Raw genomic sequence first — 27,478 nt, forward strand, 5'->3', positions numbered from 1 at the left:
TCCAGTCCGAACGACATTCCAATGTCATTGCTGTATAGCCTGGTAGTGTGGATCAGTGAATCAATGTCTCGTTCACTCTTGGCATACAGCTTGATGTCATCCATGTACAGGAGGTGGCTGACAACTGCTCCGTTCCGTAGTCAGTATCCGTAGCCAGTCTTGTTAATGATCTCACTGAGGGGGTTCAGGCCTATGCAGAACAGCAGTGGGGACAGAGCATCTCCTTGGTAGATCCCGCACTTGATGGTGACTTGTGCTATGGGCTTGGAGTTGGCCTCTAGTGTTGTACGCCACATCCCCATTGAGTTCCTGATGAAGGCTCTTAGGGTCCCATTGATCTTGTACAATTCTAGGCATTCCAGTATCCAGCTGTGGGACATTGAGTCATAGGCCTTCTTGTAATCAATCCAGGCAGTGCACAGGTTGGTCAGTCTGGTCTTGCAGTCTCGGCTGACTGTTCTGTCTACCAGTAACTGGTGTTTTGCGCCTGTGGTATTTTTGCCAATTCCTTTCTGTGTCCCGCTCATGTATTGACCCATGTGCCTGTTCATCTTAGCCGATATGATGCCTGACAGGAGCTTCCATGTAGTACTGAGGCAGGTTATTGGTCGGTAGTTGGAGGGGACCGGTCCCTTCTTGGGGTCCTTGGGGATCAGGACCGTCCGACCTTCGGTTAGCCATTCCGGGTGTCTCTCGTTAACTAGCAGCTGGTTCATTTGTGCTGCCAGACGCTCGTGGAGTGCAGTCAGCTTCTTTAGCCAGTAGGCGTGAACCATGTCGGGCCCTGGTGCTGTCCAACTCTTCATACTGGAGACCCTTTCTTGGATATCTGCCACTGTGATGGTTACTGGACCCTGTTCAGGGAGGTCGCTGTGGTCTGCCCTCAGATCCACTAGCCGCTGATCATTGCCGTTATGGGTTGCGTCCTTCTCCCATATGCTCTTCCAGTATTGCTCCGTCTCCAGCCTTGGTGGTGCTGTTCTCTTATTATTATTGTTCCCTTGCCACTGAGAGTACACCTTTGCTGGTTCTGTGGAGAACAGCTGGTTTATTCCCCTGCCTTCTATCTCCCTGGTGTACCTCCTCAAGCGGCTGGCCAAGGCTGTGAGTCTTTGCTTGGCAGTTTCCAAGGCCTCAGGTATGGACAGCTTGCTGTATTTCTTATGCACCTTCTTTGTCGCACCTCTCTGCAACTCCGTTAGTTGGCTAACCTCCCTCCGTGCTACTTTGATCTTGCCCTCTAGCCTCCTTCTCCATGGAGGGTACTGCCCCTTGTGGCTGTTCAACTTGTACCCAAGCATCTCACTGATCACTGCTGCCGTATTGTAGATCAGCTTGTTAGTGTCGGTAATCGTGGTTGTAGGTATTGTCCGTAGTGCTGCACTAACAGATTGGGTACATAGCCCCAAGTGCGATAGGAGAAAGATCGTTGAGTGCGAGAGGAACTGACCTGAAATAGGATATATATATATATATATATATATATATATATATATTAGGGGTGCAACGATACTCGTATCGATATTGAACCGTTCGATACAGTGCTTTCGGTTCGGTACGCATATGTATCAAACAATACAAAATTTTTAATTTATTTTATCAACTTTTCTTCTGATGATGCTGTCTGTGTTGAGCGCTCAGTGGATCTACGCTCGACAGTGCAGCCTAGGCGGAGTAGTCGAACGCAGATTCACTGAGCGCAGGGCAAGCTAGCGAGACAGAAGTTAAGCTCTCCTTCCAACATGGCAAATTGAACCTCCCCCACCCTCATTCAGATCTGGCGTTTGGAACTATTTTGGTTTTCATGTGACGTATGACCCTGAAGGTAAGCGGGTCATGGACAAAAGTAAAACAGTATGTTGGATGTGCCACGCAATGCTCAATTACATTGGTGGGAACTACTGCGTTAGCGCAGTTAGCTCATTAACGTGTTGACGCCATCCAGCCCCACGCATGGGGCGATCCGCGGTAGCTCGTTAACAGAGATTTGCCGTGTTGTGGCGTTAACGTCATTTCAACGAGATTAACGCTGACAGCACTAGAGGGAACAAAACGAATATGACTGCACATTTACTCCGACATCATCCTAGTGCAAAGACAAGTGGAAGCAGACAAAAACAACAAGCACGCATGCTACAAACTTTACCCGAGTCATTTAGACAGCCGTTAGCACATGATTCTCCTTATGGGGACCTGATATGTTTAATATGCTGCTGAGAATATAGCCCAGAAGAAGCGTATAGTATAGCTTTTATTTTGGAAAGAGCAATTTCTCTGTAATAAACTCTCTTTTCCAAACATGAGTGATTTCTCGATCAGATAGATTTATTTATTTTTTATTACTTTGTTGTGTCAGCAACATTAAATTTAAAAACTGTACCTTTGAGTTAAAATATATATTTATAATTTTAATAAATGACAAATTAAAAAGGCATGAACATTCTTTTTTGTATCGAAAAAATATCGAACCGTGACACCAAAGTATCGAACCGAACCGTGAATTTTGTGTATCGTTGCACCCCTAAAAAAATATATATATATATATATATATATACATATATATGACTTGTACTATGAGTCTGTGGTCTGGGAGAGATTCCTGTAACTCTCTGTCTGCAAAATACAGTATATAATGACCAATGTTGGGCAATTAATTCTATAGTTACTTCTTCAAAAAAGTAACTGAGTTATGCAAACAAAGTGTTTTGCAGCTGTTTACCTGAAAATGCAGCCAAGGCATTTTTTTAAATAAACATTTCAAACTATTTACAGAACAATCAGGTGTTCTGCATCAAATTTGCTGCCACACAAATTATTTGTGCCACTCCAAAAATAATTTCTGTCCACTATGAGATAAAGGAGAACAACAGCCTGATACCTGCAGGCCTGATAACAGGAGATGCATCACTCCTGTAACACCTGTAACATTCAGCAGTCGCCTCATTGTTCTGACACACACAACAAAACTATTGACTACACTACACACTAACTACACAAGATTTGCGCTAAACGTCGCAAATCTCTCACATCTCAAAACACCGCCGTCACTCCTAAAACTTCCCCCTTCCTAAACAACTAAATGCCATGTTGCCATATCATTTTTTGATTGGTCAACATGGTACATTTTTCCACCAATAGGAAAGGGTCGGGTTTTTTCGGTTTTGTTTTTGCTCACGGGTGGAGAGCGCTTTCGAGCATTTTCCTTATAAAACGCCATTTTTACCGTTTCTTCCTGCAGTAAATATAAACAACGATAGTATTCAGGAAGAAAACAAAACATTGCATATTTTTATCATAACTCTGGTTTTACGTGGTCTATCAACACAATTTAAAAACTGGTATAAAGTCCACAATTTTTCCGTCAATTTCCGTCTGTCCTGCTCACATCTCCAATGGTTGTACACATTGTCATTAACGTGGCTTCACTCCACATCAGCTACACCGCTTTGCTAGCTAAAACACCGGTGTCGGCACATAAGGACGCTGTCATAGCCTGCCAACCACTTGATTAACTGCGTATATACGAATGTGGATCGCATTTCAGGTGCAGCACAGTTAAGTACAAACTGAAACATTAAGTGTAAAAAACATGGGGAAACAAATCAAATGCTTTATTACGCCTCAGTATACACAAACCACAGCTGGAGTATGTAATGTGCTCAGTAAAAATACTCAAAAATACTCAAGATATGCCTGGATTTTCTTTGTGTTATGAATGACTGGATTATTGACATCACAGGAAGTCCAGATTGTGGGCAGTCTGCTACCTCTTTGCATCTCGGCTGGACTCTGCTGTTAATCTCACAGGACCGCTGAGAACTGACCCACAACACCTCCATCCATCCCAGTTGAGACTTTGTCAAGTGCTGACTCGCCACTTCTCTCTCTCTCTCTAATATATAGTCAATCAATCAGGTCAACTGATCTTCCGCCACACCGTATCATTCTTCACTTCAAGTTTCATTCATTTTAGATTTCATTAGTAAATTCACTTTTAATCCAAATACTTTTTCTCTTTAAAACTGTGTTTTTCAATCACAATTTACTCAATACAATCCCGGAAAAACCACATGAACCATCAACCTGTGTTTGACACTCGTTCAAAAGTATAATGATGGGTTGGTGACACAGTTCTTATCTTCTCAGTCCAACAGATGAATACAAAAGGTTGATTATGGCTCATGTCTACACACAAAACTCTAAACATTAGAACAGACATTTCCAAAACTCAAACTGCATTTCTCTGCATATTGATCACTTACATTTGTGATTTGTCTTTGATTACGAATGAAGATGATCAAAAAACTGTAGGAAAAAGTTCTGTTTTAGCACTCTGATCTTTTTTAACACACAAGGCTGAATGTCAAGTCCTTTTACCCCCTCAGCTTTGATGGCAGGGGGCGGCCAGGGGGACCTAAATCTCTCTCATTACGCCACGTTACTCGACAGAGCCAATCATGTTTTGCAGTGTGATGGTGATGAACCAATCAGACCTGTCAGATGTGGCAAAATGTAGGACAAGCTGGCGTTTTTAAATCTGAGAAGTATACTGCTGCTTCATTAAGTGTGGACTGCTGTACTGAAGAAGGAGACAAGATGAAGATGTTCTTTGTGAACGTTTTCCTGATCTGCTCATTATGTAAGTAAAAGAAATTTACTTGTGTAAACTTTTGATCTTCATTTGTGTGAAACTGAGTCTGTCTGAATTATTTCAGGTGCAGCACAGTTAAGTGACGTCTCTCAGCCTGAATCTTTGAAAACAGTGAAGATTGGCGACTCAGCTACTATTAAATGCTTCATAAAGAGCGCATCAAAGAAAACCTTGTGGTACAAGGTGACTACAGGGAGGAAACTACAGCTGGTGGTAAAAACTAATTCTCAGTATAATGTGAGAGAGTTCAGTGAAGAATTTGTTAACCGTTCTTCAGTTAAATTTGACATGACTAACAATCATCTGACCATAAATAAAACATCATGGGAAGATGTTGGAACATACTTCTGTGGAGTCTTACACATAAGTGAGGTTGAGTTTGGGTCAGGAACATTTCTGATGTTGACAGGTATGTTTGGACATGTTTGCATTTCAAATAATTTCAATTGAATGTGAACACAGTGCTAACAATCTCACTCCAAATGGTTTGTTTTCCAAGGTGCAAAGACAATCAGCGACTCTGTCGTCCAGCAGCCAGAATCAAAGTCAGTGAGGTCCGGAGACTCTGTGACTCTCAGCTGTTCTGTTCACTCTGCTCAATGCACAGCAGAACTCACTAGTTTCATGTGGCTGAAAAACTCGGATCGTTCTGCTCCAGAGATGATTTATTGCTCTGATAAGAAGAACAACATCTCCCAGAGAACTGACAGAGGACGAACTACCTGCGAGTACAACTTTGTCGTCAGGAGCCGGGATGATGCTGGGGTCTACTACTGTGCTGTCAATGCATGTGGACAAATACTGCTTGGAAATGGGACAACAGTCAATAATGGTAAGACACACAGTGCTTTTTTCAACTTTTTAAGGCTTCCACTTTAAGGTTCAACAGTTTTTAAATGTGTTTCTTTAAAGTGTAGTTTCCAGTAGATTAGATCCAAAGACAACAAGTCTGTGAAACTTTGCCAGATTTGTCCTTTTTATCAGAATGTCAGATCAAATTAAACCCTTTAAAAATACCAATACCCCCAAACCCCACAAACCGCTCAGTCAAGTGGCAGATCCTCCTCTCCGAGATAAGTGTTTGTCAAAGAAATGTGGTAGCTTTGAAGAGATCAGAGATGAGATAAGGTTTTCACTTGCCAACAGGTTATCACAGAGAACGTTATAAAAGGAATTCTAAATATGGTGTTTACTTTATTTATTTATTCATTTTTATCTGTTTCTCTGCTGTTTGAATTTGGCTCATTTGTGTAGAAAAAGAAATGCCTGTGGTCAGAGTAAGTAGCTAAACTTACAAAAATCCAATTTGTCACAATTAGCTTTCTCTAAATCAAATTTTAAATGTTAAATCATGTATCATGTTTACAGCAGATACTGGAAGCATATCACTGAGTCCGACCGTTATTGCACTGATGCTGTCAAACATGGTTCTTGGAACTGTGACGCTCCTCCTTGTAGTGACATTTTGCAAGACAAGAATGAAAAAATCTGCAGGTGTGTAAACAGTTATGCAGGACGATATCCACATTCTGTTATTCTGCAGTAACTACTAACTATTGGTATCTTTTAATGCTTTTGTTTTTCACAGAAGCGGCCGATGAAGGCGATCAGGTGAGAGTTTGTCTTAATCCATCCATCCACCCCATGATGGCCTATCCCAGTCATCAAACAGCAATAGATTATTTTATTGGAATTTCCTTTGTTCACAGACTGGTGATACAGTCGTCTATACATCTGTGGGTTTGGCTCACAGTAGTATCAGGCCCAGACAACCTACAGTAAAAGCCAATAGAGACACTGTAATTTACTCTACACTCAAACCCTGACAACTGAACATCAAAGTTTCATCATGGGAATACGACCAAGCTATGATAAATAATGGCTAAGGGATGTCTTGCAACGCTCATGGTGGTTGCTGGATTTTGTTTTGTTTGTTTCTTGCGCCTTTAAGAGTTTCTGCAGGTTCTTCCTGATTGGAGATCTTTCTCAGTCACTGAAGCTTAGTACATTTCGGCAACTTCACCTAAACTATATTTTTATATACTTAAGATTCAAAAACCAGCATGATTTCCATGGAATGTCATATTTAAAACCCTGCTTACCACTAACAGAATGTATTTCTCTTCAGTTATTTACTGTACATTGCACTGTAGAAACAAAATCTACTGTTTTAAAATAATGCTACTTTTGGATGAAAGTCTTTCCATTTCACAAATTGTCCTGAAGAATGCTGTGCTACCTTTCTTTTTGTGGGTGACTGAGATGTGAACGTGTGGAATTGTTTGCTGTGACTCTACAAACCACTTTGCTCGCTATAAAAAATAACTTTAATACATACGTGGCAATTATTGCCTGTGTTGGGCAAATGCTCTTCTTTGCACTGTTACATTCAAATACCAATATTACTGAGAGACAGAAATAGGTTGTGAAGCTCAGCTCCTGAAAACACATCTGTATAAACTGCACACTCATTACTGACTTTTCAAATAAAAAGCCACTCATAGGCAGTTATCACACTTATTCTCACGTGATTGATACATTGTCCACAAAAACAAACTATTTTCTATTATTCATTTTACATCTCTCCTCCAAAAGTGTGCTTTAAAATGGGCACTCCAAAAGAGGAGGGTCCACACCTTAGTGTAAAAAATTTGTTTGAAAAGTTGCCATCATAGTTTTAAGAACGTACAGGTCAGACAGCACAGGCTATCATTAGTAATACGACAGATTCTTGGTCACATCTCCCACAGAAGGACAAAAACTTTCAAACCCCACTCAGATGGGATGCTAACACAGTAAACTGTCGTCTTTGTGGGAATCATTGACACAAAGTTGATTTGCAGTCTGTCTGAGGGCTCAAACATTCTGTAAATTTTATCCATCTATTTTACATTTTCAAAACGTAATTTTGATTAAGTTTTTGTATTTCAGGAGATGAAGATACGATAGCTATGAAAAGAATTATAACTTAACTATACAAGTCAGATGTCTTGATGCATGCTCAATCATCCAGGTAACAAAATCCCAAAAAGTTATTTCTGTTCATCTGGACGTAGCCATGAGAGAAATGTTTCATCACTCATCCACTTGACCTCTTCAGTCTCAGCTGACTGCAGATTTTCCCAACCGTAAAAACAGTACATTTGCATAATGACTGAAACTGGCACCACTGACTAACAATGACATCAGTTTCATGATCTGTTTATGAAGTTGGGGAAACCTGCAGTCAGCTGAAACTGAAAAGGTCACTTGGCTAGCTGTCAACAGTCTGGTTAACAGGTAGCTGGCCTGGAGTGCACTTGCAACATATGGTAACATGTTATTATAGCAACCTAATTATTTCCATTATTTCCTTCACGCAAGATCTCACCCCATGGGGTCAAAATAATCACAAGAACAGTGAGCAAAAATCTCAGAACCACATGGGGGGACTTTGTGAATGACGCGCTGAGAGCTGAGGCTAAAGTAACAAAAGCTTCTATCAATAACACGCTACGCCACCAGGGACTCAAATCCTGCAGTGCCAGTTGTGTCCCCCAGCGTAAGCCAGTACATGTCCAGGCCTGTGTGAAGTTTGCTGTAGAGCATTTGGATGATCGAGAAAAGGATGGGGAAAATGTCATATGGTCAGATGAAACCAAAATAGAACTTTTTGGTAAAAACTCTACATGTTTGGAGGAGAAAGAATGCTGAGTTGCATCCAAAGAACACCATACCTACTGTGAAGCATGGGGGTGGAAACATCATGCTTTGGGCTGTTTTTCTGTAAAGGGACCAGGATGACTGATCCATGTAAAGGAAAGAATGAAGGGGGCCATGTATCGTCAGATTTTGATTGAAAACCTCCTTCCAACAGCAAGAGCATTGAAGATGAAACATGGCTGGGTCTTTCAGCATGACAGTGATCCCAAACACAACGCACGGGTAACAAAGGAGTCGCTTCATAAGAAGCATTTTAAGGTCCTGGAGTTGCCTAGTCAGTCTCCAGATCTCAACCCCATAAAAAATCTTTGGAGGGAGTTGAAAGTCTGTCTAGCCCAGTGACAGCCCCAAAACATTACTGCTCTAGAGGAGATCTGCATGGACGAATGGGCCAAAATACCAGCAACAATGTGTGAAAACCTTCTGAAGACTTAAAGAAAACGTTTAAACATTTGAATGGTTTGTAATAAAGTACTGACATTAAGTCTTGTTATTGAGCAAATACTTATTTTCCACCCTGATTTGCAAATAAATTCTTTAAAAATTAGACAATGTGATTTTCTGAGGGTTTTTCTTTCTAATTCTGTCTCTCATAGTTGAGGGATATCTATGATGAAAATTACAGGCCTCGCTCATCTTTTTATGTGGGAGAACTCGCACAATTGATGGCTGACTAAGTACTTTTATGCCCCACTGTAGCTGTGTGGAAGATCTAATGCAATTTTACAAAGTTTTGACCATCTTAAAATATGATGTCTCTTATAGATGCATATCTCAAAACTCCAGGAAGCAAAACCAAAACAGCATGAAATGCAGTGGTGAAAGTATTTTTCAACTACACCTTAAATGTAGTTGGTGAAGTGTGAACAGGAATAAATGTGTGAAAACAGTCGCCCACGACCACAGGAGGCTTTACACTTTGCAAAAGTTATGACACAACACAAAGAAATTAGTGTACAGTTTGTTTACTACGGTTAAAAAAAGCAAAACCAAACAAAACCACTGAGTAGAAACAAGGTAATGTAATGGTGAGAAATAGATGCTGACAAAGACGAACACAAAAAACCCATCTGATCTATTAATACTCCCGTGTAACCAGTGACTTGAGTGGAGGGTGCAACCTTTAAAGTAGCCAGCGCATAGCAGTTGACTTTTGTTTTGAGTCCTGTGGTGAATAAGGTGAGAACAGGTTTCCACTGGTGGAAACTTGAGACGTATCTTGTGTACAGGAAGGCTGGCCTGTGGCTTCTAGGCCACAGTGTGCTCAAGTTCAGACAGAAGAGTCAAGAGAAGCCATTTTGTGTATTGCGTGTTACCTCATTAGTGGCAACAACCCTGTTTAGAAAATGTCTGAACGGAGTAGCACGTTCATGTTTAATGCAGTGGGAGATGCAGTATTGAAGCGAATACCATGTTACATTCAGCTTTCCATGAGCTGAAGCGCTCCTTCATTTACTTTGGCAAACACTTTGCAGTGTTTTAATCACTAAATGTACTTGATACTGTTTAACATAATTTATAGTGAAGTGGTTTATAAAGTGATGAAATAAAACCAAGAGTTGGGCATCACAGACATCATACTGTTGATGTCTATCAACCAGTGAACAGTCTTAGGCGTTCCCTTACCAATGCAATCACTGATGGCAGTTAGTTATAAGTTATATGTTGCTTGAATTGTGCACTGGCTTCTTGAGATTATCCAAATGGGTCAGATGTCAGTTGTCTCATTTCAATCATGTGTACACATAACCAACTCAAATGTGTCCATTGAAAAATGAAGGTGACTAATTTTTTGAAAACAGACATTCATGTCCTAAACTACTTCAGAAATTTGCACTTGAATCATGAACATTTCTGATGCTGCTAAGCTAATCAAACCAACAGTAGTTGCATTGACTCCTACTCCCACCCTCGCTATGGGCCACTGTGATATTGTGGTATATTGTGTGGTATGTGGTACCATATGGAAAAGATATATATAAATCTTATAAAGTTTGTATCTGCCTTGTGTGAAACTTGTATGAAAAGCATACGAGAGTGAAAACAGATATAAGATCCCCTGAAAAATTATATAATGAAACTTGTATGTTTTGGATACTTACTAAAACAATATATGAAAGTAATGACAAAGTGGCCACTTTCATGAGTAAATCATGTAAGTTTTTACTATTTCTTTTCCATATGTGATTCTTATTCTAGTGCAGAGCTGTCAAACATATTCCCTGACCTGAAGGTTTAATCTAATCCACCGAATAACTTTACAAAGTGTAAAAATTTAAGTTACACTGCTAACAATGCCAATTCAGTGAAAACACTGCTTGTCCCGCTGCTGGACTGTACTAATATTACCAAGCAGGGAAGTAAATCCTCATTTCTTCTTCATTTGTGGGTTATAACAAAGTTAAACGCTATAGTTTTGTTTAATTACAAAAACTTACCTTTTGAAGCTTTGATGAAGTTGGATATAACTTTATAAAGTTTTATATTTTATACATGTAATCATAGTTAATTGACTTAATATAAATATTGTTGGAATTTCAAATAGATATTGAATTGTATAAATATATAAACCATGCAATCTATTGCTAAGGAGAGAGTTTATTTTGACTGTTTCCAAAATAGGACCTTCAGACTGACTGGCCAATCAGACACAGTCTTCTCTGTGAAGAGTGGAAAACGTATACAGATTGTGTTCATTCCTCACAGCATTTGAAGCAAGATGACACCTCCAACCTGTGCTTTGTATTTCATCTGTCTGTTCGTGGCAAATATGGGTAAGTTGTGCTTTGTACCTTCTTGTTCATTTTAACCTAAAACCAACATGTTTGCTTGTTGCATTCTTATGGTGGAAGATGCATATTTTGGATATATATTACATTTATTTTCACATTTATGTGATTTGTGTCCTCATTTTCTCCTCAGCTCATACAACGCTCTTGAAAAATACAGCATTACATTTTAAACCAGCCCATGTTGGGGAAACTCTGACTTTTGAATGCCAATGTGAAGACAAATCAGCAGTGATGCTTTACTGGTATAAGCAAACTTTAGGAAATAGACCACAGCTGATGTCTACATACTACAAGCACAGTCGTAATGGTACTTTTCAGGATCCGTTCAACGATCCCCGTTTTTCACTGCTTACTGGAAACTTACTGAAGATATCAGATTTGAGAACTTCAGACTCAGCTACTTACTACTGCGTAATGAGCAATTTATATGACTTTAAATTTTGTGAAGGCACAATTGTCAGTGTAAAGGGTTCGGATCAGAACATCCGAGCTTTAGTCTACCAGTTGTCATCTGAAACCCTACAGCCAGTGCACTCTATGGTTCTGAACTGTATAGTACAACCTGGGACCTGTGATGGAGAACACAGTGTTTACTGGTTCAGAAAGTCTGAAGCAAGTCTTCCAGGAATCATTTACACCAATGGAAGCAGGAACGATCCCTGTGAGAGGAAACCCAACACACAAGGTAGCACCTGTGTGTACAACTTGCTGATGAAGAGCCTGAATCTTTCTCAGCACTATTGCGCTGTGGCCTCATGTGGACACATACTGTATGGAAGTGGGACTGCAGTGAAGGGTAAGTAACTTTGTAGGATTAATTCCTTAAAGCATAAAAGTAGATCTAGATATAATACGTACAACCCATCAAGAATAATGATTTTTCATAAACATATTTTCCAACTCAGGCTGCTGTTAGCCTTTCTTATCTGACCATTAAAAATGAATTGTGTGAGGATGCTGGAGAAACCAAAGGAAAACATACAGGTTCAGGAAGAACATATAAACCTTTCTGTTGCAGACAGAAAGGTTCCTGTTTATCAGCAGGTTTACATTTCTTGCTGTGAGGCATAACTGCTGACCACTTCACCGACTTGCTGCATCCATATTAGCTGGAGATAATTGTAAAATGCATTTTCATGGATACCTTGGAATTCTGTCCTATATCAGCCTAAAGTAAATTTCTTTAATTTGGTGTCTTTTTGTGATAATCATGATTAAGACCAGCAATTTGCAACAACCACTATCAACCAGTAGAAACAGGCATTTTAGTACTGTTTGAACGTAGTCAAAGTCTTTTTTTCCTAAACCAGAAAAAAAAAGGCTAAAAGCACTGTCATATTTGTTGCTCTCTGCAGAAAAAGCAGAATCTCTTCTCTTGGTGCATTTCTTCAGTGGAGCCTTAACATTAACTGCCATCCTCACTGGTTTTCTGGCATTCAAGTTGTACAAACTGAGCAAACAGCACAGGCGGTGCGCAGGTAAGTGTTACACCTTTAAGGCAACATTAAGTTTTGATCATCCTGTTCCATTGAAATCTAAATAATGTTTTAATTTCTTTTGTAACACCTTCAGAAACTTCTACAGCTTGCACAGAGGTAGGAATCGTTTTCTACTATAAAAACTAATAATAGCATAGCATCTTTATTCTTTCTCTCCTGTAAGCTGCTGCAGTTTAGCTCTTTATACAATAATTTCTTATAACGTCTTATACAATAATGGTGGACCATTTTTTCTTTTTTTTTTATCACCAGTTACATCAAGACAGCGAATACAAAGAAAACCTTCATTACGCTGCTTTGCGCAACCACAAGACTAACAGATCAAGAAAAAAAACAGATCAAACCCAGAGTGATTGTGTATACTCCAGTGTGAAGGAACAGAGGTGAAGAAATGGACCAAAACTGTCTTTATTTAAGTTGCTCTGGAGGTTTCAGAAGAATGTACTTTAAATTTGTTTGAAATTGTATAAATGACAGGTTTACCCTTTATTAATAAAAGCTCTTTGAAAATGTATTTGGGGGGTTTGCATGAAGTGACCAATGCTGTTTCAACACAGAATGATGATGATGCATGTCAACAACCAAGCTCAACATTTGAAAGAGAAGATTCACATTCACAGCTGTGCATTCTGCCCCCTCAACACACTGCATGCAGAATTAGCCAACCATCTTTCAGTGCTGCTTAACTGGCATAACATCCACTAAATACCAGGTCAAACTCATTATGAGCAACTCTTGGTGGGTTATTTTTCTGTTTGCTACACAGAGAAGCATCTTTCCTCTTGCTGATGTGTACCATCAAAAAGAAGAGATGCTGTTCTATAGTCTCTTTGGAGTTAACAGTAAAATATACTCTGTGGTTTCACCAGGATGTTGTAGCATCAGTATTTCACAGGTTGATTTGTTGTCTCATGTAAAAACAAAAAAAAAGCACTCTGATGTGTGGTTTATGAGAGCCATGCAAGAAAGCACTTCATCATAATGTTATACTGGCCTAACATTGTATTGTAATGACAAATGAACTCCACAAGGCAGGCGGCAAACATGAGACCTGATTTAAAAATGACCTTTTAAGTAAAGTGTACAAACAACCTGGAAGTACTGAGGATAAGTATCTTCTCTAAGGACACTTCAACATGCAAGAGGAGGTGCAAATTAGTGGTCTATATACAACCACACTTAGACAAGCATCTTGAAATGGCTGGTTTCACAGAGTCTTGGGTAGTAGTGGCTAATGGGCCACAGACCTTATCAGCTAATCATAAAAGATTATATTATGGTACAATTTCATTGGTGAGTTTCCTTGGAATTTTAAGTAACCTGTTACAATTATGAAAGCAGATTAGCAAAAGATGCAGTCCATGTTAAACTTTCTTTGTAAAATAGACCTTAAAAGGGAACCCAAAGAACAAAGCCAGGAAGTAAAAACACAAGAAACAAACCCTCAAAAAAGAAAAGAGGAGGGTGTGTAATAGGGAACCACAGAAGAAGATACAAGGATGGTGACAGCTGTTTGCACAATCTCCATGATTTCTACATGTGCAGAAACATGTGTTTCTACATGTTTATCCAGTTATTGTCAGTGCGCCCCAGGGCAGCTGTGGCTACAATGTAGCTTGCTATCACCAGTGTGTGAATGGGTGAATGACTGAATGTAGTGTAAAGCGCTTTGGGGTCCTATGGACTAGAAAAGCGCTATACAAATGCAGGCCATTTATTGTGTTTTGGGTTCACGTTTAATAATAGGTTTCAGGAGGGTTACTTTTGATATGCAATATGTTACAGATTACTATTTATCCTATTCAGAACTTTTAAAAGACAAGGGTTCCTCAGAGTAATGTAACTCATGACATTTGATTCATTGCTTATTGAAAGAGTTTCTAACAAATGCTAGGTGCAGTGAAGCTCAAATTTAAGCACTTACCACAAATGGGTGGACCTTTTCTAAGAAAAAGAAATCACCTAAACCTCTGTGCGCTGGTGAGGTTAGCCAACAGGTTCTGTCCAGGGGCGGAGCGTGGGGGTGGCTTACTGGGCTTAAGCCCGGGTTGTTTTGTCAGAAGCCCGGGGTCTTTTGGAGTGTAATTTTTTCATAGTTAGATGCCTGGCTGACAACTGTATAAAACAAAAAGTACACACAATATTCGAAGCACATAGTGCACACTGTGGGAATTTACGACTGTGCGTGAATCCCCCCTGATATTGGTATGATCCGAGCTCAGGCACTAAGTGACTGAGCGAGGGGGCGGGGCAGCTGCTGCCTGTGTGCGCTGTTGGAGAAACGGAGCCAGGCATACTAAGGAGAGCTTAAGTTTGACCAGTTACCAAAGAAAATCATTCATACCGTACAAATAATGTAAATATGACGGTGCATCACGAAAGATTGATATCAAACTGATCACTTGACCAATATTACGTTACTCGCTCTTCAAGTGAATCAACAAATGGCGAAATGAAAAGCCGAACAAATGCTATTTTTTTAGAGTCTTAGCTTACGTGTGTTTATTTCATATTTTCAGTTCTTACCCTCCCCGACTAAATCGGTTTCAGTTATGTACTGAAGTATAAGAATGGACATTAGAGGGTTCTTTCAAAGAAAAAACTCAGGTAAATGTTATTTTATATATTATGCTTTGTATGTTGTTCAGTATATTTCTATGCAAAACAAGAGGGATTTCAGTACACAGCAGGATATTCACATTTGTAACCAGATATTTACACTTTAGGGAGAAAACATAAAACATTTTTACTGTACAACATCAATTTAGAGTAAACTTTTGTTTTAGATAAATATTGAAATATCTTTTGAATTAGTTAAATGTCAGAATAAAGAGAGACAGAGCTGTCTATTTTTTATCACTTTGATCAAATTTAGGAGTACATATACATTAAGTTTATTGTTAATTAGTAAGAAACTCCAGACGATTCCATTCTGAGCTGAAGAAGCTTCTGATAGGTTAGTAGAGTCCATGTGAGTAAACTGGTGGCACAGCTGTGGATGCATATAAGGCAAAACACAGAGCCTGTTTTTTTGAAATGGGAAAATCAAGAGATGTCAACCAAAACACCAGGAAAAGAACTGTGGAGCTCCATAAGTGTGGCTCAGTTTGAATACAGTTTGGTGCCATTTGCAATTAAGAAATACAGATAGTTTCTCTCTTTACTCTTAAAGTTAACAAATATGTTTTTTATATTTATCAATCTAAAAAAATAAACATTTAGTCCGATTTGATGTTACAATTAAAAAGTGTTTGTGTTTTGATCTGAACAGTACATAAATATGTGGTTTCAACTGTATATTTGATGATTGTCAGCACAAAGAGGGAGAGAGAGGAACAGAGAGAGAGATGGAGAATGAGGACAGAACAGAGATGAACAAGAGCAGGTGAGACACACATGTTAGTCAAATGGTCATTTGCCAAAAGTATCACCGTATCATAGGTCCTCATGTATCTCGTACCTAGTGTTTCTTTTTAGGTTTGCTATTTTTCAAATTCTATATTTATTAAGTTATGCAGGCTTGTTCGCACAACAAGGATAAATAATTATATAAACTTTTCTCAATCTAAATATTGTACTTTGGTAGAATTAAAAAAATAAGTGTAGTGCAGGTCTATGATGATTTTTAGTGCTACTATCATCTAGTTCTGATTCTGGTTCTGTCTTGGTTAAGTCCTCAGTAGTCCTGATTTTGAACTGTTGTAGTCCTGTTTTAATTCAGGATCAGTTCTGCCTGGTTGAATTGGGGTTTAGTCCACGTGTCTTGATACAGCCCCGACTTTGTTCTGCCTTGCTGCTTAATTAAAAAACTAGTTTAAGATGTCCTGCACATGTGATATATATTTTTCCCTATATGAAGTCATTCTTTTTTGAACAAAACTCAAAACAGAGCCTATTAATCTTTCAGTCATTTCTAACCCCCCCCCAAAAAAAAAAAAAAAAAAAAATACCACATGCATACTACCCTTTAGGGCTAAGCCCCGGGTGTTTCAAATGTCTGGCTCCGCCTCTGGTTCTGTCACACAGTAATTACGTGTAAGGTGTGAACATACATTAGGTCAAGTCTTCTAAATATGTCTTGACATGTTATTTCTACTTGTTGACTCTAACTATAGAAGCAGGATACTTTTATAGACTCTTTGCTGTTAACAGTAAAAATGCCTTGTGGTTTAAGCAGGATGTCTCAGCATCTGTGGCTCTCAGTTTGCTGAGGTTGATTTGTTGTCTGTGCTAAAAGTCAGGTGAATGCAGTATATAGTCAGTAGAGTAAAAAAAGCCTTCACAATTCTGGATTATGAGAACCATGCATTTAAACCATTTACCCATAATGTCATTCTGTTTTCTCCTGGCCTGTTCTGCGGTATCCTAAATGACCTTAGATAGCAACATTATGACAACATTATGACAACATTATGATAACATTATGATAACATTATGGTAAATGGACTGATTCTTATATAGCGCTTTTCTACTCTCCTGGAGTACTCAAAACGCTCTACACAACATGCCTCATTCACGCAATCACACTAAACTCAAGTTCACACACATTCACACTCCGATGAACGCATCGGAGGGCAATTTGGGGTTAGTATCTTGCCCAAAGATATTTGGCATGCAGACTGGAGGAGCCAGGAATCAAACCACCAACCTTCCAATCAGTAGCTGATCTGCTCTACCACCTGAGCCACAGCCACCCCAATTATGACAACATTATGATAACATTATGGCGCATGGCAAACCAGCATTTCATGGATGTAACAAACTAGCTTCTATATAATGTGCAAAACACAAAAATGGAAAAATTCAGTAAAAGTATTTAGATCCATTGTAACATGATGTAATTGGTTAGTTATCAGCGTAATCTGACTTTCCAACCTTTAAGTGTTCTTCAGAGTTGGCTTTGAGGTAGTTCTTCTTACAGTTTGTTTTTTCAGCTGCTTCTCCTTGATAGGAGGTGTACGGTGTGTAAGTTTGGAGTGGACGTTTCTATGTGTACCTAATGGTCCTTTAGTAAGTGGCTTGTTCGTGGTACAGCTCTTCCAGAAATCTGTATTATCTGACAATATTCAAAGAACCGTCTCAGCATTTTTTTTTATTAAAATCTAAAAGCTTCAAGAGTCATCTGACCATATCCAAGACTATACGGGACGACACTGGTGCATACTACTGTGGAGTGTTAACACTAAATAAGTGTGAATTTGGACAAGGAACCTTTCTCCTGATTAAAGGTAAAATGTGTTTACATTTCAAAAGTTTTTATTCATTCATTTATCTTTTTTTCTTTCTCTCAAATTGACTACAAAGCTAATAACTGGGTCAACGGTTTCTTTTCCAAGGTACAAACCTGATCAGTGACTCTGTAATCCATCAGTCAGAGTCCCAGAAAGTGCAGTCAGCAGACTTTGTGACTATCAGCTGTTCAGTTACCTCTGCTCAGTGTGCACCAGAACATACTAGTATCACATGGATAAAAAACTCTGAGAATTCTGCTCCAGAGATGATTTATTCATCTGAAAATGAGAACACATGTCAGAGCCCATATGGAAAAGAAATAGTAAAAACTTATATGTGATTACTCATGAAAGTGGCCACTTTCATGAGTAAATCATATAAGGCTTACATGATTTACTCATGAAATTGGCCACTTTCTCATTACTTTCATATATTGTTTTAGTAAGTATCCGAAACATACTAGTTTCATTATATAATTTTTCAAGGGATCTTATATCTGTTTTCACTCTTATATGCTTTTCATACAAGTTTCACACAAGACAGATACAAACTTTATAAGATTTATATGTATCTTTTCCATATGGGAGGACTGAAATCAGCAAGGTGAGGTTCATATGGAACCTCACCTTGGACGATGCTGGGACCTACTATTGTGCTGTGACTTCATGTGGACATACAATGTTTGCAAATGGAACCACAATCAAAATTCGCAGTAAGACGTGCATGTTTTGTATCAGTAAGTCTAACATACCTAAGCTGATGTAATGTAAATGTAATTATTTATTTCTTCTTTATTCTTCTCGTGTCACCAAATTACATGATATCAGCCCTGCTTTTATTGCATTGATGCTTTCAAATATTATCCTTGGGATAACGACTCTTCTACTTGCATGGGCACATTGGAAGAATCACGGAAAAGACCTGAAAAGTATGTAAAATTATACTTTACACTGAACGCTCTCTCTCTTTATCTATCCAGCTGAAAGGCTAAATGTTACTTTATAGTACATAATGCTTTCATTCTATATGTTGACATTTCAAATATATACAGTAACTACCACTGATTGTCTATATCTTTGTTTACAGTAACATCCGAATCTGATGGATCTCCACAAGACAGCCAAGTATTGCATGAATGTTTTTTGTATCTTTTGTCCTTTGTTTATTCTGCAAGTTTTATACCCTAAAGTTTTTTTTAAAAGGCTCATATTATTCTTTCCACACTAGTTAGATACCTTACAACCTAAATGCAAACCGCATATACCAATGATTAGATCCAAAATATACTATACTCAGTATAAATGTGTTAGTTTTAGCCTTTAAATAAGAGGTCCAAGTGCATTTACCAAAACACTTAACTAAAAACTATAGTTAGTCTCCAAAATCCCTGAAATCACTCAAAATCTTTATTTCAGTGATGATGAATAAATCATCAGCAGTAACAAACATGGTTCCTTGACATTATAGAAACTGGAGTCATCAAAGTTTTTAGAAACTTTCTCAGAATAGTGGACTTTTGTGTGTCTGTTAGGCTTTGTTCTAAATGTCTTTGCAGACTCTGTCAATCAAGTTAATCTCTTGAAATTGAGATTTTAAGAGGGTAAAGCTTTAAATTTCTTGTCAGGAAGACAGGGCTTATATTTCCTGCTTTGTTAGGTGAACGATTATTCCTTAGTACACAGTGTATTACAATCATTGTGATGGTTTATTCTCATACAAAGAAAATTGGCATTTTGAAACATGAATTAAAGGTTGTGAGAGAGCTACACCTCTTTGCACATTTGGTTATCTCAAGATCATCCTGGCACTAGGTGTCTCTCTTTTGTTTTCTTTTGTGCTATATTTTGTCATGCAGGAGTTAACTGAAGATTCATTGGCTGCACGAGCTTCGATGGTTTGGTGTGGGCTTGGTGTGCTCAGCTCCCTCCTTCCTGCGCCTTGTCTCTATGACTCTCAAACACACCTACAGCCTGCTCTTTGGCTTTCTTGATTTTGCTTTCTACATATACTGCCACCTATCTATACATGCATATGCATTACACTGCTGACTTAATTTAATAGTATCGCTGTAAAGAAATTCCTGTTTTCTCCTGTTTGCATGCATCAGCTATTTTGAGAAATGCAACCTCAGAGTTAAGAATTTGAAAAATGTTGTGAGCATTGTGCCAGATTTGTGGTCATAGTTTTCAGCCCTTGTACATAATCAAAAACAACGTAAATACTGGCTTTATAGTGCAATATGTTAGCTATTTGGGAATAAATAGACTTACTGCTATGCTATTACAGACAGGGGATTTCAAGCATAAAAGTGTTGACATTTTATTTGAACTATAACTACATGAGGACCAATGGCCCTTTACCTCATAAAATAAAATATGAGCTGTTGTCTCTCTTTGTCCAAGCAGTCAGAACATGTGTGATGTATCTATATATATTTCATGTTTTTTCAGAGTAGATCTGGAGTCATCTATGCTTCAGTGTCTTCTGCTCCCAGAATTTCCGCCTGCAGATCTCCAGTGAAAAATCATCAGTCTTTGGCTCTCGGAGGAGGCGGACGCACTTTTCTCCTCTCCCTTATCTTCCCTGCTAGTTCTTATGTCCTTGTCTAGTCTCGTGTCTTTTTTGTATTACTTTCCCTGCAACACTCTCTCACAGTCTGTGTCTAAAACCTAAAAGAGAATTATGGATTTGATCAACTGGTCTCTGAATGCTATTGACACCCTTTAACGAGAAGTCTGGGCTCGGGAGAACCCGAGTGCCCTGGAGGGACTTTCCCTGCCGGATACACGATGGACGGGTGGCAGAGGATCGTGTGCCTGGCGGGACTGTCGATCGACGACGCTGAAGATATCTACCTGTTCGGAACCATGATAACAGGGTTCTTGCTGATCGGAGCTGGCTTGGCCCTGGCTTATCGGAGAATTAAGAGAGCGGAACCGGCTGTTCAAACCCCCACAAGGCTGCCCGCTGGGATTGGAACGACAGGTGCGACTTCTCAGAAAGGGCTCACTGAAGGCAGCATGGTTAAGAGCTTGGAGGCGCTTACGACCAGTGTTGGGACTAACGCGTTACAGTAACTACGTTATTATTGTGGTAATGAGCACGGTAACTAGTTATTATGCCAAAACCAGGAACGCGTTACTCGTTACTGGGATTTAGGTAGGCTCGTTATTCGTTACTTCGTGTGGTGGCTATCGCGGAGCTTCCACATTTTCAATAACATTAGCAAGTGGTGGAAGCCAGCAGGTGGATGAAGGAAAAGGGAGGCAAGAGGAGAGACCCGAAGCAGCCGCCGGTCCGAGTATCAGGTGAACTGAACTTCAGGTAAGAAGTTATGACCTGCAGTGTATCTGAGTCACATATAAACCAAGTTTAGGTGGAGTTTATTTTCGTTATGCTGACTTTTTCGTACTGCGTGCTAGCTAGCATGACGGAGTTTCTATACAGCTGGGTGGGTGCTATGATACTGATGTTGAACTTTATTTTGTTCATAAGGTTAATTATTAGAGTTGCCAACCATCCCGTAAAAAACGGAACCGTCTCGTATTCAGAGAAAATATCATGCTTTTCGTATTGAGGTGAAAAGGAACACAGTTTGTCCCGGACTTCAGCTGCAATGAAAAAGACACAAAGCTGGATTTATTCTGTGTTTACGCTGCACAGCTGCCTCTTCTTCTCTCATTCTCCCCCCTCCCTCTCCTGTTTCTACTTCAATCATGAACCTGATCAATGATCAGCTGATCGGCTTTTCTCTCTTGTTTGTTTATTGCCCACTTTGCGCCAGAAAGAGGAAACCAGCAGATGTCGCGGTAAACAACAGCAGCACTTTTAAGCTTGATCAGCTGTTGTTAGAATTTATTTAATATTAATTTCTAGTATCAGCTGATGTTGGCTGGAGTCACAGCTGTAAACCTGCTGGTCATGATATCGGTTTGGTTATGTGATGAGAGGGAAACATGAAGATGAAACCAGGAGATGTCCTTACTGAATCATCAGAGTTGTGATGGAGAAACAGGTTTACCTTTTAGGTGACATGAATGAGTTGAAGGGAAGTTATGAACTGTTTCTGAGAGACAAATAACACCAGGATCCTTTTCTAAGTAGCTGACAGCTGGTAACTGTGCAGGGGCGGATCTAGCAAAGTGTTGCCAGGGGGCCATGTAGGGCATTAAAAGGGAAAGGGGGGCACAAAGAAATACTTTCTTATTCTCATTTAAAATGTCTCACTTTTTAAAAAAATAATTATCTGAGTCTTGCAACAAACAATTGATAGATTGATACATATATACCATCAGAACAGTGTACATCACTGTCACAACAGTGTTTGTTTTCATTCAAAGGCTTTATGATTTTTCCTATAATGGTGGGCCGGTCTCTAGTCAAAATGCCCGGGACGATTTTTTTGTCCCAGTCCAGCCCTGTATGCAGCTCATCTGCAGTCTGGTGTTATCTACATCTTCCTATTCAGAAGACAGAATTTCCGAGTTCTGAGTACAATCGAAAGCACCACGACTGCAGTTTTTGTGTGGGATGTAAAAAGCAGGCTAGGATAGAATCAGGTGTGGGATTTCTCTCGTGGAAATGTGCACATTATTTTTTCCTTTCTATTGGTAGGTGGCACAGTGCACTTGTGGCAAGTAAGCAAGCTAGAAGACCGGCAATCTTGCTGGGTATCCAGTTACGGAAGCAACACATTAACAAGAGAATTCTGAGTAAAACCAAAGTTACTTTCCCTAGTAACTAGTTACTCTGAAAGTAACGAGTAACTTGAAGTAACTGAGTTACTTTTGATAGAAGTAACTAGTAATGTTACTAAGTTACTAATTTAAAGTAACTTACCCAACACTGCTTACGACTGCAGTGAATGCTCAGAATAACACCTTTGAGCGTATGTATGTTGGATTACATCAGGAAAGAATCAACTCAGAACAACATCTCTGGGCGGAGCTCGATTACACCTCGGATCAGTTGGCTGCGGTCGTGAGGTCTCAGAATCTGCTATGTGAGTAAAAAGAGTGACAAGACCACAGAATCGACGGCTAATAACAAGCTCGCAGCTATTAACGGGAGACTGAGAGACCAGTGTCGGAGTGTTAAAAAACAGCTTGAAATTCTCAATTACCATCATAATGCGGCTACCCTTTCAGCGCCAGCTCAAGGCTGGAGCCGAACAACAACTCCCTGATAACGACTGTGTTGAGTCTGTTCCTTCCCATTCCCTACAAGGCCACCTGGGTTGGCTGGAAGACTGTTTACTTAGCCTGGCAGGGCAAAGGACACTGTCTCAGCTGAACTATGGACACGCACACACATACATATACTGATACTGATAAGCACTCACTGACGCATCACCCTCCCTACCCCGGATCCAACGCCACCTCCAACGCTTACCTCCCCCATGATGTGGACATCGGGTCAGTTGGAGGCGCAGTCGAAAGATTGCAGCGGTCCCAGATCAGATGTACACACTGGAACTCTTTCCCGTGTTGCTTGTCTGTGTTTATTGTGTTATGGTGTGTTGATACCTGTGCATTCCTGTATTATCCTTTTGTGTTGCACATTTCAATGTTTTTTTTTCCTCGCTACCTGGCCTGACCTGTCTCCCCAATGTGATGTTTGTATTGTATGTACGGTCGGCAAGGTCTGTCATCTCGGTTGTGGGCAAAAGACCTGCAACTGACAAATAAAGGCTATCTCATCTCGTCATCTCTCAAAAACAGTCAGGACACCGTGGTTTATTCTGATGTCATGGTCAGCCAAAGAGACTGAAAGGCCTGAATTGAAATACACCAGGAAAAAAAAAAGGACCATTGTACCACTGTGACTTGGAAAGCTTCTTACAGAAGTATCAGCAAGATCCTATTTAACATTATGATTGTATCTGAAAATATTGTGTGCTACCGTACTTTATGTTTATGCTTTTACATTATAGATGTATAATGAATTTAGGTATCAGTCTCATTTCTATATGTTATGTCGTCATCAGTTTTTTGTGCGCTACATATCAAAAAATAATGGTAGTAGTGATCTTATCATAGTCCTAAACAAAACGTCATGTGCTTGTTTGAAACTCCACATTCACTTTATTCTTACACATCGGTGGTTTTAAGCATGATATGCAATACAATGACATCTCCCCTTCTCAAACAACGAGTAAAGAAAAGTAAGCTATGTTTTTGCTTAGAAACTTGCTGATTACTAATTAACTATTACTGTTTGCAAAGGATTCTCAGTCTTAAAAATTTGGTTCTTTGCATTATTTTGCTGTGTGTGTGTGTGTGTGTGTGTGTGTGTGTGTGTGTGTGTGTGTGTGTGTGTGTGAGCTTATGGTTTGTGAATTAGGAATGAAGGGGTTAAATTCATTTACTAAAAGAAACAAGTCAAACAAGAAATTTCAAGTTTCTTGATACGTCTTTATTTTTAACAATTATTAAGCAACAAACATATTATCACTCCAGTTACAACTATATGTGTATACACGGGGATGGTCAACAAACTAACTACACACGTTAGGGTACTTATACAGTCATGTAAAAAATTAATATAAATGAAACATGAGCAAACTCTAACACAATGTGAAAATGTAATCAATCATTATGACAACGAATGTATGAAATCTATAATACAGATTTTGAAATGCCCTGTGTCTGGGTGGGTGTTACTAATTGCGTCCAATTTTTTAAAAGTCTTTACAGTAATAAACTTATATTCTAAAAATAAAAATGTACAACGGCAAATATTGCGACTGAGTACATGAACATGTTGACACCCGTTCATCTCTTCATCTATTTTCTTCTTGACCAAATAAACTTGTGTTTAAGTTTTGCGTAACACAAGTTTGCTGAATTAACAGCTCTTTCTGACAAATACACAAATACACGAGGGTAGAAAGATCAAGAGAATCCCGGCTCTAATGATAGAGAGCCACATCAAAATCTTTACCTCAGCATCTCGGTCTTTAACATCATCGCTGATGATGAGCTTGCTTCCATTACCAAACAGTATCTCCCCACAGGAGGACACCGCACAGTAATAGGTCCCAGTATCAACGGAGCTAAGGTTCATTTTCTGCAAATGGTACACACAGCTCTGTGAAGGAGACTTCACAGAGACCGGTTTACTTGTATTTATATATGTGTGAACAATTCCTGGGTGAGATCCGCGTCTAAACCAGTAGACGCTATGTTCTTCGTCACAGGTTCCAGTGTGTACTGTACAGTTGAACATCACTGAGTCACCAACTTGGATGGTCATGGATGCTGGTTCTTGGTCAATTGTCTGGTGATTAGCTGCTGAAAAAAAGTAGAAATTTGAGAAAGTAGCTTTATGTGTCATTTTTTGTAGATCTGGAATGTATATGCATGTATTAATGAACATACTGTTGATGATCTTCCCAATCTACACCAACAAAATATTAACAGGTTTTCAAAGAAAAGGACACTGCAAAATAAACAAAAACCAAAAAAATGCACAATAACGGCAGGTAAAAAAATATACTCGCTAACTGGCTAGATGAAAAAAAATATAAGCTAAATGCACAGTAGGCTACACTGAATAGACAAAGGCTGATAAGGCAAAGGTGAACTAAAAATAATAATAAGTGGAGAGGACAAAAAACAAAGGAGGTAAGTAGAAATATAAAAATCCACATCACGTGTGAAATTTTTATTGTTTACTTGGTTTCCATAGGTCTTTTCCTGTGTGTTATGAATAAATATTGGGGGGGGGGGGGGGGGGGTGGTACTGGTACTGGTTTTATTTTGTTGTATTTATCTGCAACACCTTAAAAGCCAGTCTGTGAAAACATTGTCGGACATAAACTGGTCTGTGCACAAAAAAGGTTGGGGACTGCTGGTTTAAAGCGATTTGAGTGCTCAGTTACAGTAGAAAAGCTCCATTACAGAACCAGTTCATACCAGTTATAATATTTAGACAATAAAACACGAATCTTTTTGGATGGTAAGGATTTTAAAAAAAGAAAATAAGTCAGTTGAGGTCATTCAGACAAGGCAGACAACGACTCAATGGAAAGAGTAAATCTTTTGTCTGGTTTGTGAAGGCCCCAGTGTCCCCTTGGAAGAGCTGGAGGGAGTGACTGGGGGGAAATGGCACATCGGCCCTAGAGTCTAAGCACGGGAACGCTAAAGGAACATGGAATAAAAGGTGTTCATGAAAAATAGAAGCAAAATACCTCGAACACTCAGAAAGATCCCTTCTCCAAATTCCACCATGTTGGAATGTGAGCTCCCGCAGTAGTATGTAGCTGAATCTGAGAGAAGGACACCAGAGATTTGTAGATGATTGGTCCCTTCCTTTCTTTCCACAGAGAAACGAGGGTTCTTCTCCAATGTGTGGAGGACTTCAGATGGCTTATCATATTTGTAAATTGTAGAGAGGCGCTTAGGTTGGCTTCCTAAGAATTGTCGGTACCAGGAGAAGTGCATCGCCACTTGGCTTTCATAAAAGCAACGCAAAGTCACGTTGTCCCCAACAGCAGCAAATCTCACCCCAGTCTCCTGCTTGGCTGTAGCTGACTGGATCACAGCTGACAGATGAACTGTGTCAGAAAAATACACATTGTTAAAGAAGCATAATCAGGTATGAAAATATAACCCTACCTGAATATACATGAATCTTCTACTGAGACACTTACATATCCCACAGAGGATGATACAGAGATGCATCTTTTCAGAGGTCTCGTCAACTGAAGATTTGGAGGAAAAGAGCAGCCAACAGCATAAAAACTGGGTTACTCTTGATTGGTTCTTAAAAGGGTCACCCCGTGTGTTGTTTTAAACTTCCGTCTCAGTGTCATAGAAAAATTAATCTGTTTAACAGCAAAGCCACACATGTCAAATAAATATATTCTACATTTCTCCACTTTTTAAATAGTCATGCAGTTATATTATCTATTTTTAAAATTAAAAAATAAATAAATAAAATAAATACGTGGAAGTCTTTTTTGTAATACCTGACTGTAACTATGTATATGAGACTAAACACTTATATTTGAGAAACAAATTTATATTTAAGTCCTCATGAAGTCATTTGTTTACTAAACATTTAATATTGTTTGTCAGTTATATGTAGTTATATGCAGTTTAATTGAACTTGACACAGAGAGCAAATTCAAAGTTCTTTTCAGACCAAAAAGAATGATGTCCTGGTGAAAAGTTGTTCAAACTGTTTAAAACACCAGTAAAACTGACTCAGGCTAAATATTTACTGCAGTGGAATTCAGATCTTCTTAAGTATACAGAGATCTGGAGTGCCTCCTAGAGCTAACAAGCTGAAATGTGTGGTGAGTCAGGTGGTCGTGTTGCTGAGATTGACTCATAGAGCCAGACTATGATCTCAGAGAATCAGCTGATAAAGAAGACTCTTGGAGGTCTTATAGAGTATTAGAAGCTGCATCCACAAACAGAGCTATTTGTGATATAAACTGTCTGATTTTCTAACAAACCTAAATTTGCATATATTCAACTACGCCTATAAACCCTTTTCCCATTTTCTTCCATGTATATAGCATTATATGTTTGATATGAATGCTCATATCAAACAAATCCAAAGTTTCATAAAATGAGATTATTGAATGTAAAAAA

General features: G+C 39.1%; 3 protein-coding genes across 3 annotated transcripts; 2 read left to right on the plus strand and 1 right to left on the minus strand.

Moving 5' to 3' along the window:
• The first annotated feature begins 4,577 nt into the window (after positions 1–4,577).
• LOC146580603 (uncharacterized) lies at positions 4,578–6,477 on the plus strand. The gene is made up of 6 exons (XM_085268074.1): positions 4,578–4,639; positions 4,716–5,060; positions 5,151–5,483; positions 6,020–6,145; positions 6,240–6,262; positions 6,361–6,477. Exons 1-6 carry the CDS (start codon positions 4,597–4,599, stop codon positions 6,475–6,477), a joined length of 987 nt encoding a protein of 328 aa, XP_085124200.1. The 5' UTR covers positions 4,578–4,596.
• A 4,579-nt stretch (positions 6,478–11,056) lies between these two features.
• On the plus strand, positions 11,057–13,138 carry LOC146580604 (uncharacterized). The gene is made up of 5 exons (XM_085267373.1): positions 11,057–11,127; positions 11,276–11,941; positions 12,501–12,623; positions 12,718–12,740; positions 12,897–13,138. Exons 1-5 carry the CDS (start codon positions 11,073–11,075, stop codon positions 13,029–13,031), a joined length of 1,002 nt encoding a protein of 333 aa, XP_085123499.1. The 5' UTR covers positions 11,057–11,072; the 3' UTR covers positions 13,032–13,138.
• Positions 13,139–24,291: 11,153 nt separating this feature from the next.
• On the minus strand, positions 24,292–26,560 carry LOC146580605 (uncharacterized). The gene is made up of 3 exons (XM_085269635.1): positions 26,530–26,560; positions 26,068–26,433; positions 24,292–25,168 (listed from the first exon to the last, which is right to left on the minus strand). The coding sequence occupies exons 1-3, from the start codon at positions 26,558–26,560 to the stop codon at positions 24,723–24,725; spliced, it is 843 nt and encodes a 280-aa protein (XP_085125761.1). The 3' UTR covers positions 24,292–24,722.
• Between the last annotated feature and the right edge of the window lie 918 nt (positions 26,561–27,478).

This window comes from Mchenga conophoros, linkage group LG3, assembly GCF_057382185.1.
Source record: "Mchenga conophoros isolate Kocher_MC1m ecotype Shallow Benthic linkage group LG3, M_conophoros_male_GT1.1, whole genome shotgun sequence".
Classification (NCBI taxonomy): domain Eukaryota; kingdom Metazoa; phylum Chordata; class Actinopteri; order Cichliformes; family Cichlidae; genus Mchenga; species Mchenga conophoros.